At 42.6% G+C, this 20,257-nt stretch overlaps 1 protein-coding gene across 1 annotated transcript in view; it reads left to right on the forward strand.

Moving 5' to 3' along the window:
• Positions 1-18,008: 18,008 nt before the first annotated feature.
• Positions 18,009-20,257, forward strand: part of COL4A6 (collagen type IV alpha 6 chain) — a 126,961-nt gene continuing 124,712 nt past the window's right edge. The window contains exons 1-2 of the mRNA XM_082289722.1: positions 18,009-18,382; positions 18,460-18,508. Of these exons, the coding sequence (XP_082145848.1) occupies positions 18,369-18,382; positions 18,460-18,508 (63 nt within the window). The 5' untranslated portion in view covers positions 18,009-18,368. The remainder of the gene's footprint in view (positions 18,383-18,459; positions 18,509-20,257) is intronic.

The raw sequence follows: 20,257 nt of genomic DNA on the forward strand, positions 1-20,257 counted from the left end.
AACCATTCTCAAGCATCTGATGGATAAAAAACCCCGTCTTTTTCCTCTTAAGGGGCAGCACTATGTGTTTGTTATTTAGATACATGAATAGCTAGTAATAACAACAACATGGAAAAACTGTAAGAGATCTGCTAAGTCTAGTTATCACATCCCAAATTAATGTTCTGATTAAATGGAAAGTTTAAGAATTAATAAATTCTCTTGGAATACATTTACTACAAATTGGTTGGAATTAAAGGTGTACTTTAAAAATGTCTAAAATTAAAAGCAATAAAACCTTGACATAACTATCTTCAGAATATGCAAAAATTGAAATAAGTTTGTCTATATTAAAAGTATTTTGTGCCACAAGAAATGGGCAGGAGCTCATATCTAAAGAGGATTGAATTTTTCTGCCTGTACCTTGTACTAGAACAACATGGAATTTATTGCTTTAAATGGAACTAATTATGGATCTTTAACATACAGTTTTTTATGAAGGGTATCTTTCACAGAAGCTTCTAGTTAAAATAAAGGCAATACTTGCAGCAACAGATCTTCCCATAGAGCAGTTGACAGTCTAACTACAGGCGACTTTTGGAGTCAAAGACTCTTTACTGAATGAACACCCCAAAACTTGAACAACTTTGATTCATCCCCAAACTGCAACTATTCACCCATTACGAACGGGAGCTATCACAACCTGACAATTTCTCTGTATATGATTCCTGAGCCAGAAAAGAAGACAGAAAGTAAAAGAGCCCAGCTGGGCATCTAACTCTCCCAAATCCCAGACCTAACTCCCTTTCTGAATACTTGGTTGTAAGAGGGGTAGGGCTGACAACTCTCCAGGACATGAAGAAACATTAAGCAGAAACTTTAGGTGCAGAGTTTATGGAACAGCTAGTCCTTGCAACTCACAGTAGTTCACTCTTTCTATGAAAGCTTCCCTCTTCAAAAATGATTGTTGCCCCTCTGCTTCAAGGGCCACTGCCAGCCTTGCACTCAAGTGGAGGTGAGGAAAAGGACAGTTCTCACCAATTCCGAAAACTCTTAGATTTCTGTGGTCTATTAGTCTTACACACAGAGAATGGGCTTCAGTGCAGTATATTTTACTGGGTGAGACACACAAAGTAAAATAATCAGCTCACGCTTCGCTGACCTTCTCGCAAGCATTTCAAAGCTATAGTTGAAGAGACCTGAGAAGCCAAGTACTTCTGGCCTAATGAACACGAATTTCCAAACAATTCCATATTAGGCTGTATGAATTGGCAAAAATTTCCTTTAACAGCAACTCAGAAGTATTACCTTTATGCTGCCATCCAGAGGCAGCATCTTACAAAGCATCTATGTTTAGATTTGGCAAGTACACCTCCTGGTAAACAGTGCAAGCAATGAGCACTAACCCAGAATGTAAACTACCAGGTGGCCTTCTAAACCCACTCCATCTCCACATTAATGAACTGGCAGATGCCAAACACCACATTCATTTCCTTCTTCAGCAAGCACTGCACCTGCATGAACCTCTAAATATACAGCATATCTAGAGAAACATCCTAAACTAAGTAACTCTAGTTGGCTTTGCAGTTTGGGACTGGATAAATTTCATACCACCTCTGTAGGCAGTCTACACCTCACTACTGCTCATTTCAGTTCTAAATGCTGAACTCTGAATGCAAGCCATCTTCTATCTTTTATACAGACCATAATTGAACTCCTTAAACAAGTACACAGCAAATTAGAGGAATGGTAAGTTTTAAGCATGCCTCCATCTTTGCCTGTCCAGCTACACATCTCTGCAACTCACACCAGCACAGAGCACCTGGCAGCTAGTCAGTGGCAGGATACAGTAAGCCACTTGACTTTTCAGGAAGTCTCAGTTTTACTTTTATTTTACACACAAGTCTCTAATCACCAGCCTCTTGGGACTTCCTGATTTTTTCCAGCTGCAAATAAGAAGTGCCATATGGAACTCATTACACGTTAAGATTTACTAGTCATTTAGGACCTTTCCCATGTGACAGGTGTTAGATGTTGCCACTTTCTATAACCATGTCCAAATGTAACACAAACCTAGACCAAACGGTCAGTCAGGCTTCTAAGTCTCAGATATGCTTGCAAGCCAAGTATTATACACTCATAACACCAGTCATTCTGGTACTCTTTTTTAACTCCTTTCCTGGTTAAGGAAATGGAATAAAGACAGACTAATTCCCCAGAAAATGTCCTGCTCCTCACCCTTATCCATGTAACATGCCATAGAAGAAGCTTCAATTCCAGAGTCTTGTTAATGGACGTCAGACATTTGTCACTGACAACTGCACTTTCAAGTGTCAAGAGCATGAAGCAGACCACACAAGAACAGAAACCCACTTCTTCCTTGGAGAAAGGAGAGGCAAAATAGAATAGCATTTCAGACTAATCCAACCCCACTCTGGTCTATTTTGAAACTACTGAGAGCACTAAATTAATACCAAAGATGAAGCAAGTATACATGGTAAAAAGAATAGAGGCTGTGCAGAGTGATACTGTATTGAGATGTTATCTGAAGAAGTCCACACCCTCTTAACTGCCAGAACAAGACCTAACTCACTTTAAGGCTTGGTGGGTGTCTGGGGGATTTTTTTTTTTTTTTTTTTGTGGTGGTGGTGATTATCAGCTCTATTCTCCTTCAGTTCTTGGACCAAGTATCATAGCTTCAAGGTTCCTCTAGTCAGAGCTGTTTTATCATTTGTTTATGCCCCTGGCAGCAGCACAGTCTGTGTGTGCACTTTAACACCTAAAGAGAGCACTACAGGCAGCACTTTCTCTGTATTGCTCAATGCTAACAAAGAGCTACTCTCCAGCCTCAGGTAATCAAAGCTGAAAAAGTAAGTGGCACTGAAGAGGGCCAAGTTAAACAAGGAAGCAATGGAGACCAAGCAATTGTCCTAACCCTGTAAGTCAGAGGCACTTGTAAAAGAACGGAACATCAGGATCTGATGAGATGGGAGGCCCTTTTATCCACATGGGTTCAGAAATCCCTAAAGCTGATAAAAGTTGAATATTTAGTGAGAGCTCTCAGATGCCTGTTCAGGAACTCACATGTTGAACTTCAGCAGATATGGACTATCCTCAGTGTCAGCCTCTTAAGTTCATTTACTTAAGCACTGGTTATGTGCTATAGCAATAGCTCAGGGCTCCTTAGAGCACCTGCCACTTTTCAAGCAAGGTGCTTCCATGCAAAATGCACTTTCCTATGAAAAAGTGACCTTATACTGCTATGGACAATCACAACAGTAATTTTCCAGACTATCTCACAGGAAAAAAAGCAAAGGGGGCCTGAATGTATTTTATTGACTTTAAAATGCGCTAAGACAGCTCCAGGCTAGTGGTAATAGAACATTGTATCTAGCACATGCGATCTTGGAATTTGATACTCAACCTTGATTAGAGGAAAAAGAATCCACTCCCTTACACCAGAGAAATTACATCTAGAGGCTATAAATTACATTATCCTGAGAATCATTACACTTGGATTGCACTGATCATCACTAAATAGAAAGCAAGTCTCAGGAATTAAGTCACACTTCTCAGAGACTTCCTACATTAAAAAATTCGAACCCATGCAAGGAAGTAGTTGAACAGGCCATAGATTAGATCTTTACACAGAACATTAAAAAGCAAAAAAAAAAAAATTTCAAGTATTAACATTGTATCAGTGACAGGACAGGCAAAATAAATCTGATCAGTGCTAGAGAAAGGGGGTGCAGAGGGACAGGAAAGACACTTCATATTTTTGTTTCTAAGGGAAACAAAAGGGGAGGGAGGGATGAAATCTTCAGTAGCAGCACCAAGCTTCTCCTTACTTTGACACTTGTAAATTTATGTTATTGCTTTCATCAGCAATTTATTTTATTCCCAGTCACTTTCTGGAGGCTCCCCAGTAGCAAGTTGACAATATGCAACCTAAAGTATCTCCTTGCAGTGATTCCCTGACCAGGTCCAAGGATGGCAGTGAGTAGTCTTCCTTTCAACATCACACTCAAATACTGTCAGTTTAAAAAGGGGGGTAGGCAAGGAGAGAGCATACGTAGTTCCAACACTCCAGCACAATAAGTAAAATGAGGAGACCCATTAATAAGAAATAGCCCTCAAGTATTATTAAAACTTGAGATGCAGTTCAGTCTGAAGCTTGGCAGGATTAAGAAACAGCCCCTGGCATTTGTACTCATTCCAAAACAAAGTCACTTTCTCTAAGGGAAAGTATTCCCTGAGGCACCCTATTTTAGGGAGTATACCAACTCCCACAAGTGCTATTTGGAGCCCAACATGTGCCAAGAAAATAACCTGCTTCAAGTTTGTGACATGTGCTCTGCATCCTGCAGTAACCAGTTAACTGCAAGCATTGAATAAGGAGCTTTTCCACCAAGTTTTAACATTATTCCTACAGCAAGCAAGGTTTGGAATAGAAGATACTGTTTCAATGTCCTTTTAGACTGCAACTATCTGAACAACAAACAGAAATTCCAAGTCAGCTCTACTTTGAGCAAGAGGTCACCAAGTCTAGACTCCAGGACAGGATGATTATGCTTCCAGCCTAAGTTTTACTATGATCCGACAATAAATTACTAGCTTGGAACATCACCACTTTTTAATTTTGTTATCTATATCTAAGTAAAATTATTCAGAATGTTAAATCCAACAATACTTTTGTGGTGGGTGCCAGGTGCCCACCAAGCTCCACTATTACTCCTCAACTGGACAGGAAAGAGAAAATATAACAAAAGGTTCCTGGGCCAAGACAAGGACATGGAGAGATCATTCAGCAATTAGCATCACAAGCAAAACAGACTCAGGGAAATAAATTTTATTGCCAATCAAAAGTCAATGTAGGGTAATGAGAAATAAAAAAAAAAAAGACCATCCAACACATTGCTTCTGCCTTACTTCCCAGGCTTAACTTCACTCCCAGTTTCTCCACTCCTACCCCCCAGAAGCACAGGAGGAATTAGGAATGAGGGCTCTGGTCAGTTTGTTTACACGCTGTCTCTTCATTATCCGTTTCTAATGATTTCATTCAGAAAATTCATCTCTAAACACCCACCTTCTGTATTGATTCTTCTAGCAACTGACGATTACGCTCCTGAACACCACCAAAAAGCTTAAGGGTGTTCTTACGGTTTTAAGTAATTTTCTACCAAAATTATCAGCATACTCAGAGCCACAGAATAAGCTGAGTTGGAAGGGACCCTCAAGGATCATAGAGTCCAACTCCTGGCCCTGCTTAGCACTATCCCCAAGAGTCACACCATGTGCCCTTTCTTTCTCACTCCTTTCCGCTATCAATACAAAAGTAGTTACTGAAAATCTTACACTAAAATTTAGATTACATCTCAGATTCATCTGCTTATGATGTTAAGCACATCTGCTTAGTTCAACTGTTTAAAAAGAGGCAGAAAAAAAAGCAATACTATTTCCATTACTATTTCCATGACAGGCTGTGCTCTTCCTCCACAATTACCTCTGCAGCATATCAAAAATTCAAGGTTCTTTAAAAAGGTCTGGTTAATTATTCTCATTTTTGGGTACAGTATGCCAGTGTCCTGAAAATACACATTTCCTGAGCATGACTAGACCTGTCAACAAGCATTTTCTCATTCAAGCATAAAGTTAAGAAGTTTTCTAGGTTCACTTAGGATACAAAAATTCATACATCAGAGAGAGATGTTTTAACACTTTGTTACTAACACTACTTTAAGAGTTTGAAAGCTTTTAGAACAGAAAAGCCACTTTCTGCAGATACAGGAATGTCATCCATTCTATTGCCAAGCAGTTTCCATTAGCATTCTGGCTCAGAAACTAAATCATATTATGTATGTACCCTCCCTTCAATCAAAATTACAAAAAACTCCTCCACCCAGGCAAATACCAACTTTTGCATGGATGTTTTCACTGTGTGTCTGGGCAGTCTCTGGGCACAGCCTTCTAGCAATTTTCATGGCACTACCTTCCCTATTAAGAAGGCACCAAAAGAATATGGGAAGTTAAACTACCAAAACAAAACACATTCAAGCTTTGCAACTTCTCATCCTCTCCAGATTTTCTCCTTGTTATTTTAAATATTTTTAAATTCTTAAGTCATTAAATAAGTAATGGTTTTGCAGAAATCTCAAGGTTTTTTCCTCATGTCTAACTATATAGTGAATGGATGAAAGAGATAGCAAAGTCAAATATAAATTCTCATTTCTCAGTGCAGTGCAGAAGCTTCCTTTTCCTTCTGAATAGCTTTGGCCTTTAAGGTTGAATATACAAGAGAAGTGTTCTAATTCAGAATAAGTATTTTCTACTATTAAGCCAGTCCATATTGTCTGAATGACAGCTAGAAACTACCTTTCAGAAACAATGGCTTCTGCTGTCTTTCTGTGTGACAGGTTAGTTCAAAGTAAGGCGATTCAAGAAAAACCACTGCCTCATAAAAAGGATTATTTTTAAAAGATTTCTAAACCAAGTTCATAAGCTCCTTCACCCAAACATTGTTTTCAGTGGCATTTCTTGTCAAGAAATCACAATTCTGGGAGCTGGAGGCTTGTCTAGCCTTGCCTGAAAGTCACGTTAGTTTTTATTGCTTTAAGTAAAGCGATTTAATTGTGGGTTTTAGTAATTGCTACTTTAATTCAAGGTGTAGAAAGAATGCAGTTCATGGTTCAGGGTGGTCATTTGCTTTCCTTCTATCAGATTCCAAGGGGATTTAAGTGCATAAAGAGAAAGGTTTGTTTTGGAAGAATTGATGCTGTATTTAACAGACATGGACTGATGCTAGATAGAAATATATTTATGACTCATGAAAAAAAAGACTTTCCTAAGGAAGGAAGATGAGCCTTCATTGCTAACACGGTGAAGTACAAAAAAATCAAATATTATTGTGGAATTAATGGTTGCTTAAGCTTGACAGCTTTATGTAGCTAATAACTAATGCCTGTTATATTTTCCACACAGAATGCAGGAGTTGGAGTGGATAGGAACCAGAATAGACAGAAATAAAACTAAGTACTCTGAATACACTGTAAACTTTTGACATTTGCAGAGTACTGGAGAAATACAGGTAAGTCCAGTATACATAATCACTCTTTATTTCCCTAACTACTTTTAAGTGGTCCTCAATTCCAAGTCAGAAGTTTTGCATCACATTGCTTATACTACAATACAAATTAAGTTACTACCTTATAAAAATTAAGACTCATAAGTCATATATTTCTAGATTAAGATAGAAAAGTAGAAAACTCCTACTATAAGAACAGCACAAAGGAGTTGACAGGGGAGAAAAAGCCTGCCAGCCTACAGCACCTCAGGCAAGCAAAAAAATACAGCACCCATTGGTAACTGATTACTCCAAACATCTTGCAAATGACTTGAAACATCATTCAAAACTCATCACTATTACAAGGGCTCAGTACAATTTCTCTCAGTACAAATGTTGTAGGTTACTTCACTTTAGCACTATGGTTGCGAGACAAAGCCAAAACTTTATATTTTGCATAATAAAGTTCTGTATTTTTGTCCAGCCCAGTAACCATACAAAAAGACAGACAAACTGAAAATTAAGCTAGAAAGGAACATCTGCATATTTCTGCTTCATTTTCTATATAAAAGAACCAAGACACTGTGAATTCTGTCACTTACAGCAGTAGTTCCTAAAACAAGCCGAGTTGAAGGGTCTCTATGAAGCTTTATCTTTCTTGTGAATGGCTCTGAATCTCTGAAATGAAGCCATTCCACTGCAGCTTTGGTTATTTGCCGTGGCTCTCAGGTGCGTCTGTGCAGCAAACAGCACCAAATGGACCAGCCAAACCTCTGTTTCTTCTACCAGAGCCAATAAGGTGATCTTGTCTATCTGAACTACATCTCCAAACACAACAGCAGGAGGTGAGAGATACAACTACTGCAGTAGAGAAAGAGACGTCAGGAGATGAAAGTCTTGGTTTCATATCAGTGAAGCACATCAACAGAAACCAAGGATTTCCTCCATCCTTACTGTTCCTCCTGGAGAAAGGGTGTCTACCACATCCATACACCTCAGCAGCAAACCAAGGCTGTGTAAGTCTCGTTTCTAAAAGCATCTAAATTCTCTAGGAAGCAGCACAGCATAAATATCTTTCTCTAAATTAATGGTGTGGTTTAAAATTAAGATTCACCTTGCTAACAACTAAACCCAGTCCTAGAATAAACACACTTTCCAACATGTTTAATGCATTTCTGCAAAGCAGAAAGTCCTGACAGACACAGTCACTGGCAAAAAGACTTACTAACCTGTGTTCAGGCAGTGAAGTGAATAAGCCTCAGCTTATCTTGAGGAAAGAGGTGGGAAAAGCAGGATTTCAGCAGAGCTGCAGCAGCAAAGCTTATCTAGTATACACTGGAGTCACGTTAGACTAGAGTAGGACAGCTCTGCACATCTAGCTATACCTCAATAAAAGGAATCCTTCCTTAGATAATAAACTAGAACCAAAAGTAAAACAGCCAAGTGTGTTGCATGCAGATACCTTTTACAGTGCTAGGAGAGAGAAGAGATTTAAATTCAACCCTGACATTTTAATTCTCTGTAGAGATTAGGTAAAAGAAACAAAATACAGATGAGAGACTAAACTATTTTCCTTCCCCTCCAAATGGAGGGGACAAAAAAATCCAACAACAGAGCTGCAATAACCAAGAGCCTTCAAGTGAGCTGAAATCCATAGTTTTAAAGCTCCTTTCTTTCCAACTCCTAACATACACTCTACAAGTTAAAAAAAAAAAAAAACAAAAACAAAACCACCAAACATTGTCTATATTGCCATTACAATTTCTTTCTCTTTTGTTCCATTATAGCAGAATAATACACATACAAACACACACTTCATAAGACACATCCACAAAAGGGGAATACAAAATTAAAATTCTGAATGCTATGGGCTGACAGTTTAAGAGATGATTTCTTGACTAGATGAAACTAAATTAAAAAAAAAAAAAAAAAAAAGGCTTTTAATCTGATACCTTCTAACCCGCAATTTAATTTAATGAATCATGATTAACTTTTGATTACAGGATATGTAAATCGTCTTAACAGAAAGTACACCTAGGAGCACAACTGTACGTCCACGTAATTTTAGACTTCTAGGATAATTCAGGCTGGAAGGAGCCTTCAGGTTATTTAGTCCAGTCTCCTACTCAAAACATGGAAGAAGAGAGGTGAGGTTTCATAACTATGATTCACACAATATCAGTCTTTTTGAAACAGACTAAAGATATGTCTACTAATACATTAGTTTCAGCATCATGCCTTCTGGAAGAAGAGAGACTAAAGGATTAACAGGCTTAAGCTAAAATGTAAAACTTGTAATATAGCTTTGCAATTATCTAATTGCCCTTTGTTCAGCTTTGCAATTATCTAATTGCCCTTTGTTCAGCTCTCTTAAAATTAAGATCACATCCCCCAGTCTTTGCTTCTTGCAGCTCCTCACAAGAAGTTCTCCAAGAAAGACTTAAGCTCTGCAAGAAAGACTCAGTCAACTTCAAAGCAATTTTCTTAAAATAAGCAATAGATTTCTTTTTATAAATAGGGCCCTTTCCTCTTCAGCTCAGCTACGTTTATTCTGATGCCAATTTCACATTACATTGAAGCTTTTCCTCCCCACACTTAGCAATTACATACCCAGGATGCTCAGCACATTGCCTTTTTTCAGACACTGCACTGTACCAATGATATTTAATAAGGTTTAACTGCACTGCAAATCTCTCACAGGAGGGTAAAGAATGCTGCTTAATGATCCTTAAAACTTCATCAGCATTCTATCATTCCAACAAGTTTTATTTCAGGTACTCTTGAGATAGATGGTTTACACCACTGCAGTCAACAACAGATTGCCAAACACTGCATCGAGCAGGAACTTCAAAGCACCCCAATGGTTTTTAATGTTACTGAGTCCACACAGCCTTATAAAGCAGACAAGCAAAAAGTGTCTTAATTCAAAGCAATTTTGTCTAGTATCATCACTATTGGTAGAGGCTGCTTTCCATTCAGTGCACTTGTGCAATACCATTCCTAGAACATGTAAGTGAGTATTGCCTGGGTATCTTGTTCTGGGGTGATCAGTGGAAAGAGAAGCATTTTAACCTCAGTGAATGAAAGGTAAAAATGCACAATGCATCTTTGCTGCATGTGCAGAGCACATTCCTCCCTGTACTTTGCCCCAGACTGAAAATATGCACATTAGATCTGCTGGGATGCCCTTAATGACTTCAGTTGCTCTGTAATATAGAAAAGTTTCCACATGTTCTGGTAAACCAAACAACAGCTAACTGCATTACAGTAAGCATCACTGCTTATTCATAGTAGAAAAAAAATCACTACACAAATTTACGTTTGCTGTTAAATAAATTAACTAACTTTGTCCTAGGAAAATTTCCCTTTCTACTTTAAGAAAGGTAAATAATAATTGCTTCCACTGAGTAGAATATTCACTCATGACCAGGAAAATGAAAGCCTAGTAAGTTCCACTGAAATATCACTCTATTTCCATCATGTGGAAAAACTGAAAAAAATATATAATGATTTTGTAAAAGATTCTGTTATGGTCTAAATTGGTCTTACATTCTGTTTCATTCAGGATTCCATGGATTTGTTAGTATTTCAGTACATGCTAGAACACAACTCGAGATGTAACTTTTACTATGTATCTTCAACTAAAACTAATGAAGGGTCAAAATCAAAACACATGACAAATGACAAGTTGCAAGCAGGAGGGCTTGAGCCTTGGTGTTATGAAACCAAGTCTTGTGCATGACTAATCAAGACACATCTACAGAATTTCAGGATGAAATACCTTCTCAATCCTAAAAGCCAGCATCCACTTCTTTCTGCTTTTACAGACCTAGCTTTTGTAACTAGAAAGAGCCACTGCCAGTTATGAAATGGAAAATAATAACAACCACCACCACTAACATGATGAAATAGGACAGACGAGAGAAACACAAATGATCATCAAATTAACTATATTAATCATGTACATTGTAATTACTGACATGGTACCATATAAATACATGGTACCATGTCAGTAATTACAATGTAATTACTTTTTTTCCTTCTGAAAGGAAAAAAAGAAATCTCAACTAAACTTAGAGAACTTTCACAAATAATACATTATTTTCTTAAACACAATTATATCCATATTGCCAGCCTGTCTTACTATACTTGAACAACTGTTTTCAACCCTATACTTTTAGTCAAACTGGAATTACAATGGAAGGCAAAGAAAAAAGACATTGCAAACACTATTCAGTTTTTACTAACTTTTGGGCTGACAAAGTCTATTTACACTTTAAAAACCTTGGCCTTAACTATGAGGGAAATTTTTCCAATATAAGCCAATAGTCAGTCACTAACTCCTAGTGAGTTTCACAGACAGCACAACTGAATCTGAAGAATCTAGTCCATCTATGTTCTTTAATTAAACAGATTTCCCAGTCACAACTTGCAATCACTTTTCTACAATACAGTGCAAGTGTAAACCTGCTGGAAGAGGAAAATAATTCTGATTATAAAAGATGGGTTTATATATATGTATGTAGATTTATATGGAAACTAGCAAGGCACTTAAGCAATAATACTGTCCATTGAAATAAGCCCTCATACTTTCTGCTGAAAGCATGTAAGTAAGCACTTTTTAAAATATTCTGTCTTAGGTTACAATGTAAGATGTAACCAAAAGTATGTATTCTATCACCATCTGTTAAAATGTGATGGGGCAGTGTTCTTTATCTCTTCCATGATACATCCCTGATAACTCCCTCCGGGAGATATCTTCTGTTAACAGGCTATCAAGCCTCACTGCATGACTCGTAGAATTACATCATCCCATTGTGAGATGCTCCGCCCAGGGGGAGGAACCAAGCATTCCCACCTGGGTATAATCTGAGGTTTGGAACACCACACTCAGCCCTACCTACTGGATTCCCAGAGGATAACTGGACCTTCAGGTGAAGATCAGACACTTCTACAGGATCACTGCTTCAACAGGACCACTTCATCTGGACTGCTACCACCACCCTGACTAACAGGGTGTCAGGTTATATCCCAACTCTGTCAATGTTCTTGTACTATTGCATTTATTTTAATTTTCCTATTAAATTGTAATTCTGACTTGTGATCTCCCACTGGTTTGTTTTCAAACTAGTACATATTTTGGTGCCCAGTGTGGGGCTCAACCTGAGAGAAAGTCAGAATTACAATTTTGTATTAATAGAAACCTATTCACCATGGTGCTCGGCTTGTCTATATGAGTACTGTACCTTGCTCTCTGTATTTTTCCTCACATGGGGAACTACCTGCCTGTTGTACTGCTCCTGTTGAGACCAAGGAATGGTATGAGAATTGTTTTATTGGTTTATTATGACTATTGCATGATAACCTCAGGTAATGAATGCTATTCGGAATATATACTCAATTTCGTTTGCCTGTCCTAGTCTGGGCTGCTATGTCTGGGACCTCATCAACAATTGCACCCAGCCCCTGGTGGGGAGAGTAGAGAGTGGTTTCTTCCAGCCTTTCAGGCCAGGCATAGCAGTTTCCAAAAATATTGAGTTCCATCTGGATGTCAAAGATGGCATAAACTTGCTGTCAGTTCTGCTTTGTCTTCTCTGTACAGCCTGCACCATGTACACCATGCTTAGAATCAGAGCAGTACTCAGCATGGCACTGCATCCTCCGGATGAGGAGAAGAAATGCAGCAAAGCAACAGGCACCATGTCTACACAAACTGTCACAGAGAGAAAAGGAACCAAAAGAGCAGTCAACACTTCCACACAAACCGTTGCCAAGTCAAAACAGCCTAAACTGGTAGCAGCTGCCCCCGTTCAGAAGAAGAAATCAAAGAGCAAATCAGTCCACACAGAGACTGACGAGGAGGTGGCCAGACCTTCACACCCCACAGAAGAGCCAGAGCCAGAGATCATCACTCGGTCGCTATCCCTGGGCAAGCTACATGACCTGAGGAGGGAGTTTACCTGCCAGACGATTGAGTCCATCCTGACCTGGCTGCTCCACATCTGGGACGCTGCAGCCAATGACACCATTCTGGATGGAAGTGAGGCCAGGCAACTGGGATCCCTCTCCCGAGATGTGGTCATTGACCAGGGGATCAGGAGAACCCAAGAAACTCTCAGCTTCTGGTGGCAACTGCTGACAAGTGTAAGGGACAGGTACCTTTGTAAAGAAGACCTCCAGGTGCACCAAGGAAAATGGAGCACAATGGAACAAGGTACCCGATGCCTGAGGGAATTGGCTGTGCTGGAGATCATTTTCTCAGAAGACGAGAGATTCCCCAAGAGCCCAGATGGTGTCCAGCGCACATCACAAACGTGGTTGAGATTTGCACAGCTTGGACCAGAGATGTACTCCCATTACCTAGCAACCCTGCAATGGAGGGAAGGAGAGGACAAGCCGGGCATCTTGGTCAACAAACTGAGAATTTACATAGACACTGTCACTGCCTCGCTACGCACCATGTCTCATCTGTGGAAATAAAGCTGGCAGAACACATCCAGAGCTTGGAGGAGAAAACTGAAGAGGGCCACCAGAAACTGAGAAAGGAGCTAATGAAGGAATTTACCAAATCTCACCAGAACTAACAAGAGTCTCTGCCAGCAGGAGTAGATGTCCCCCAGCCAGGGAGACAAGACACTCCACGAGACAGCCTCTGGCTTTTCCTTCAGGAGCATGGAGAAGACAGGAGGATGTGGGATAGAAAACCCACCTCCTTGTTAGCAGCCCAGGTACATGAATTGAAAAGAGAAACATCTACCGCAAGAAGCTCATCTAGAGTCAGCGTTGCTCCAGTCTCTCATGGACAGAACTCCAGTTGGTGTAGGAACAATAATATGACTGATTCCCTTGAAGGGACCTCAGGAACATATTTACAGGAGGAGAAAAATGTGTACCATGACCAGGATTAGAGGGGTCCTGCCTCTAGCCAGGTAGAGGAAAGGGAAAATCGGGTCTTTTGGAGTGTGTGGATCCAACGGCCTGGCACATCTGACCCACAAAAATACACGGCTTTGGTTGACACCAGTGCTCAATGTACTCTGATGCCATCAAGGTATGTGGGAGCAAAACCCATTTCTGTTTCTGGGGTGACAGGAGGATCCCAGCAGCTGACTGTACTGGAAGCTGAAGTGAGTTTAACTGGGAACAAGTGGCAGAAACACCCATCATGACTGGCCCAGAGGTCCCGTGCATCCTCGGCATAAACTATCTCCGAAGTGGGTATTTCAAAGACCCAAAAAGACATCATTGGGCTTTTGGGATAGCTGCTCTAGAGACAGAAGACATCAGACAACTGAACACCCCACCTGGTCTCTCAGATGACCCCTCTGCTGTGGGACTGCTGAGAGTTGAAGAACAACAGGTGCCAATCGCCAGAGGAACAGTGCACCGTCGGCAGTACTGCACCGATAGAGACTCTGTGGTTCCCATCCATGAGATGATTCGCAAACTGGGGAGCCAAGGGGTGGTCAGCAAGGCCCATTCACCTTTCAACAGCCCTATATGGCCAGTGCGTAAGTCCAGTGGAGAGTGGAGGCTGACGGTGGATTACCATGGCCTGAATGAGGTCACGCCACCATTGAGCGCCGCTGTGCCGGACATGTTGGAACTTCAGTACGAGCTGGAATCCAAGGCAGCAAAGTGGTACTCAACCATTGATATTGCCAATGCCTTCTTCTCCATTCCTCTGGCAGCAGAGTGCAGGCCCCAGTTTGCTTTCACCTGGTGGGGTGTGCAATACACCTGGAACCGACTGCCCCAGGGGTGGAAGCACAGTCCCACCATTTGCCATGGGCTGATCCAGACTGCACTGGCAAAGGGTGAGGCTCCAGAACATCTGCAATACATCTATATAGATGACATCATCATATGGGGGAACACAGCAGGGGAAGTCTTCGAGAAAGGAGAGAAGATTATCTGGATTCTTTTGAAAGCTGGCTTTGCCATAAAGCGAAGTAAGGTTAAGGGTTTGTTGTACTGGTTTGTTTTCAAACTAGTACGTATTCTAACTTCATGAATTGATGACACCATCTTCCATCTCATTAATTCTCCAATTTTAAAGTAAAACCTTTTTCAAACTCCCAGTTACTTTTACACTGTTCATCAGTAGTTACACACTTCACTTTACATCAACAATGAGTCTGCACAAGAGTGCATAGCATGATCCATATACTACACACCAAGTTTGGACTATGGGCTGTGAAAACCCAGCAATAAAATGTGAACAATGAAATCCATCCCCACTTGAGTATGAAATGTTGGTTTGGGGTTTTTTTAATAAGTCATGGGGATTTCTCTGTTATGGGCACACTGGCAGATGATTCTCAACTATATTCTATCACTTTGTAACTGATCACATAGCAATATACACCATTGCAACAATCTGGAGCAAAGAATATACAACTTTTCTATAGAAATGTGCATTAAGATGTTGAATAATAATTTCAGGTATTATTTGAGTAAGGGCACCAGAATGACTTGAAGTCATTCGACCAAATTAACCCTTTTTTTCCTGACACAGGGGCCCAAAACAAAATTCATAGAAGAGACTGTGTGTGTTAAACATGCTGCTACAGCGTTTAGGCAACCCTTTCTGACAATGGGTAGAATAAACTGCTCATCCTCCTTAATAAGGATCAGCAACATTTAGTGTTATCACAGGAAATTCTAAAAACATCAGAACACCAAAGTATTGAGAAATCATTAGAGAAAACCAGATTACAAAAGACCAGTAGGATTTATGTACTTTGGAACAGAGGCATCTCTCTCTTTCCCCCACCCCCACTCAGCCCTTGGGTCTTCAGTTAATCTTATCTCACTGCAAATCCTAAAAGAGAGGCTGCAGCACAAGGTGGTATTAAGAACCAGAAATTCTACCATTGGTTTTGCTCCTTTCTTCGTTTCTCCCAAGGCAGGGGACTGCCTGCAGGGTCACCACAAACCCCTTCCCACACCCCACAGATGCTCAGTAATTGCACACACAGATCTCTGCTTGGATGCTTTCCTGAAGAAAGAAAAGGTCCACATTTATGCACACAAAACTCCCCATCTTCCACCCCTACCTGCTAAAACAGTGAAGTCCTGTAGGTGGGACTACCTCAGTCCTTCTTTGGGGTGAGGGTTATGGCAGGCAGGCTGGGGTGGGGCATTACTGAACAGAGCACCAGAACCAGTGTTACAATGTGGAGCCGCGCAGTTCTCCGTATCAGTGAGCACTGCTGGCACACCAGTATGACTTACACTTGGGCTCCCACCTAGGCACGGTAAGGAGGGGAGGAAAAGGAAGGAAGTATATTATGGCTGGTCTTTGCTTTTTCAGAGGGCAGATCAAAGGTCTACAAAGTTTCACTGTAAAGGAATGCACTTCAAAGGAGAGTTCAAGACAAATAAGATTTTGTCAGCACTAACTACAAAATTGGAGAGGGGGAGTAGCAGAATTATACTCTGCACCTATTACTGTAACATATTATGACATTTCAACTAGAAAGTAGTCCTAAAAACAGAAATCTGGATTTGTTTTCCTTTCCAAGTAAACTTTAAAAAAAAGTTTAAAAAGATATAGGGGTCGTAAAATCTGAAATTAATGCAGGTTAAAGTGGAAGCCTTTTTAGTTCATTTCACCACCTATTAACAGCTGGAGGTCTTAGTCAAATAGCCTGAAACCTGAAGCTAGCGATCACCTCTCCCACCCCTCAGAGTTCCAAGGCCCTGCCATCCCAGGGAAGCTGGGATAACATCCCTTTTCCAAAGGCAGAGACCCAAAGTCTCCTCCAGGCCGCCTGCCGTGCGCTCTCTACTACCCTGAACACATTTACCATCTCTGCTAGCACCTCCACTTGGGTTTTAAGAAAGCAGAAATACAACCCTCGAGAAAACCAAGTCCCAGTGTGAGGCACAGTCCTCCAACAAACCATGCCCACATGCCTCCATCTCCCTGCCACGTCCAGGTGTGACTCACGGCTGCAGGTGATGGCTGAGCGGCAAGAGCCTCTTCACGAAGTCCTTTGGGGGGAAAGGCGGGGGGGGGAAATCTTTCCTCCTTTGTCCTGGAGGAACAGTGGGTTCAGAGCCCACACAAAGCTCACCCGGGCTTTCCCCACGTCGCACTCCCTCCCTCCCCGGAGCCACCGGCGAACCCAGACGTGCGGGCGGTTCGCGGGTCCCGCGGCTCGCGGTCCGGTCCGACCGGGCAGCACCACGGGGCTCTGCACAGGGATGGGTGGCCCGGGAACCCAGACACCTGCAGGCAGCTAGAGGGACCCTCCCGCGGCCCGGCCTCACCGCCGACCCCCACCCGCCCAAGGAGCAGCCGGGTTCCTGTCAGGGAGAGCGCACCCTCAGCCACACCAGCCCCGAAGGGGCTCCGAAGCCCCCTCCAAGGCTCCACACCGCGGCCGCGCCCGGCAAGGACCGCGGCGCCCGAGAACAAGGAGGGAGCCCCGCACTCACCGCCGCCGCCGCCTCCTGCGGCCCCCAGCACCCCAGCAGCAGCACCAGGCAGCCAGCGACCAGGCTGCAGCTCCACCGCCGCAGCTCCATCCCGCCCGCTCAGGAGCTCCGGGGCCGGCCCTGCGGCGCGGGCATAGCCCGGCGGGGCAGCGCAGCTCCCAACAGGCGGCTCCCGCCAGCTGCCCCGACGCCAGCGCCCGCCCCTCTGCCGCGCTCGCCCGCTTCTCCCGGCTCAAGTCCTCCCGGGACTACAGTATTCCTCCGCTCCGGGGGCGGGCGAGGCGAACAGTACGGGACACGCTGCTGCCGCCCCCCTCCGAGGGGACCACAATTCCCCCCCACCCTTCCCCCGGGCGCCGCGGTTTTGTCGGCTCGATGCGCGGGCACCGCCTCTCCCCGCCCCGCACCTCCACCGGGCGGGCTGCTGGACCCCGGACTACTTTCTGCAGCGGAAGCCGCCGGGGTGTGTGGGTGGGTGGGGGCAGTTGTCGCCAGTGCCGGGTCGCCCCTCCGGAGGGGCGGGCGGCGGGCGCGGGGCTCGCCCGGCTCAGTTCCGGCCCATACGGCCCCGCTCAGGTGCGACGCCCCGGCAGGGACCGCGCAAACTTCCTGCCTGGGCACGCTACAAGTGCCTGGAGGGACTGCGGCACCGCTAGAAGCGAGCAGTGACCGACCCCGAGCGGACAGCGCCGGCGGTTCCAGCCCAGCCGCTCCCCCGGGGCTTGGCGCCCTCGGTGCTTCGTCGTGCCGGGGGAAGGAGCCCGCGAAGCGGCCGCACCGTGCCCTGCCCGCCCCGAGTGACGGCGGGCCCTCCTCTTCCTCCGGCGGGCGCAGCGGCGCGTACCCGGCTGCGCCGTGCCGGTCCCCGCGGGCTGCCCGGGCCATGGGGCGCGCAGGGTGAGTGCCGAGCGCGGCCGCCCCCTCCCCGCGCTGCCCCCCGCCCCGTCGTGACTCTGTTCCTTTGCCTCCCGCAGGGCGCTGGTGCTGCTGCTCCTCTGGCTGGGCGCGGAGCTGGCGAGTGCGGTAAGTGTGGGCAGGTCCCGGCTGCAACAGTGCTCGCTGGAGGTGAAGGTGCCTGGTCAAACCTGTCGGGGTTTGGGCATCCTTCGGCCAGAAAACAGACGCATCCCCGCCCCCCTCTGAAAGACGGGCGGATTTTTTTTTTTAATTGCTGTACACTTCTGCTCCGAAGTTCCTTTGTGCCTTTCGTCTGCTCTACTTTGACTAGCTTCTGAAAAGTACACTGTGGTGGAAGACCATCCGTGCGCGGTGTAACAGCTTTTAGTGTCTGATAGGGTGATCAGTGTCTCTCTTTGCAACTGACTGCCTTTAGTTCTTCTTTAGCATCTTCTCAAGCCTTGCTTTAAAAGTGGACCCTCTAAGTCCTTGTTCACAAGGGATCCAGCCCAGAACACGTCATAACTAAGCAAAAGTGATGTGAGAAATTAAAGGATTAAGAAGTTAAGTGTTGTATCAAGGTTCATGACTATGGATTAGTAAATGTATTTTAAATTCCAAGTTGGTATACAGAAACAATGATTTTATGATCTCAATCTGACAACTTTATGACATAAACATGGATTTTCTCTTGCTGTTCCTAATTAATGTTTAAACAGAGTAGTAGGGGACTGCAGGGTTTTTAAATGTTCATAATTTTCTCTTTTTTGGTGTTGCAATAGATTTTCTGCAACTGGAATCTGCAATTGTTAGCCCACTTAACTAGCGAATAGATCTGTAGCTTAAATTAAGTGTCCAACTGATGTACAGTCAGCAGTTCAAAAAACACCTCTGTTAGAGTGTAATGTAAATTAAGATTGGACAATAATGTTTGTGGTGTGGATTTTATAGTGCATATACAGTAATGAATTAATGGAAGCTGTTAGTATAATATGTTTTAAGCATGTTTATTTTGACTGAGTTTCTGACATATTTCTGACAAAACCAGTTGAATTATGGGTTCTTTTTAGCCAATGTTTTTCTACTGCTTTTGCTACACTTTTGATTAAAATTTTAAGGATTTAGAACCTTCCTGTGCAACTGAGAAGAAATCTTTTGAAAAGGCTTTAACAGCAGAGGGGTTTATACTTTTTATAAATAGGAAAGGCTTGATTATGTTTTGCATTTTTCATAATCAATTGCACTAGTAGAATTTCATCATCCTGATCAGGTGGTAGTTACAAGCTCTAATCTTCTCAAAGATTAAAAGATTAGAGAGTTTTATTCAACAAACCCAAGAACTGTTCTACTAAGAGTTCTTGCTGCAGTGGAATCTTATGTAGAAATGACTTCTATAAAGCAAGTGCTTTAAAGGCAAATATTGAAATTATTTTGAGACAAATGTGCCACATTTTGAAATCATTTATATAAATTTATGTGATATGGGAATGAAATTATTGCTGATTGATGCAGCTGCAGCTGACAGCAGATTTTTAATTGTTTGCTGCAATTTCGCTCCATACCTGTTAGAAAACACATCTCTTAAGCAGTTAGATTTCTGTTAGTTCTTTAACATCTTTCATTGCCCATAAAGGGATTCCTGTCAATTTAAGTCTATTGCAATGATTAAAATTAGTATCTACATGATATTTCTAAGTCTTCCTGAGAGCTTTCTTCAGGGTTAGAAAATAATGAAAATCTTAGTTGCTGTGTAATCAGTCTAAAAATATGAAGAAGAATCAGAAATAGGCATAAAATACTTAGTGCTTTATATGTCTAAGCAGATAATGGATTTAATGATTTTTATTAAAATGCTGTCAAACATGCCCAGCAGGA

This window comes from Coloeus monedula (genome assembly GCF_965178545.1).
Source record: "Coloeus monedula genome assembly, chromosome: 12".
Taxonomy (NCBI): Eukaryota; Metazoa; Chordata; class Aves; order Passeriformes; family Corvidae; genus Coloeus; species Coloeus monedula.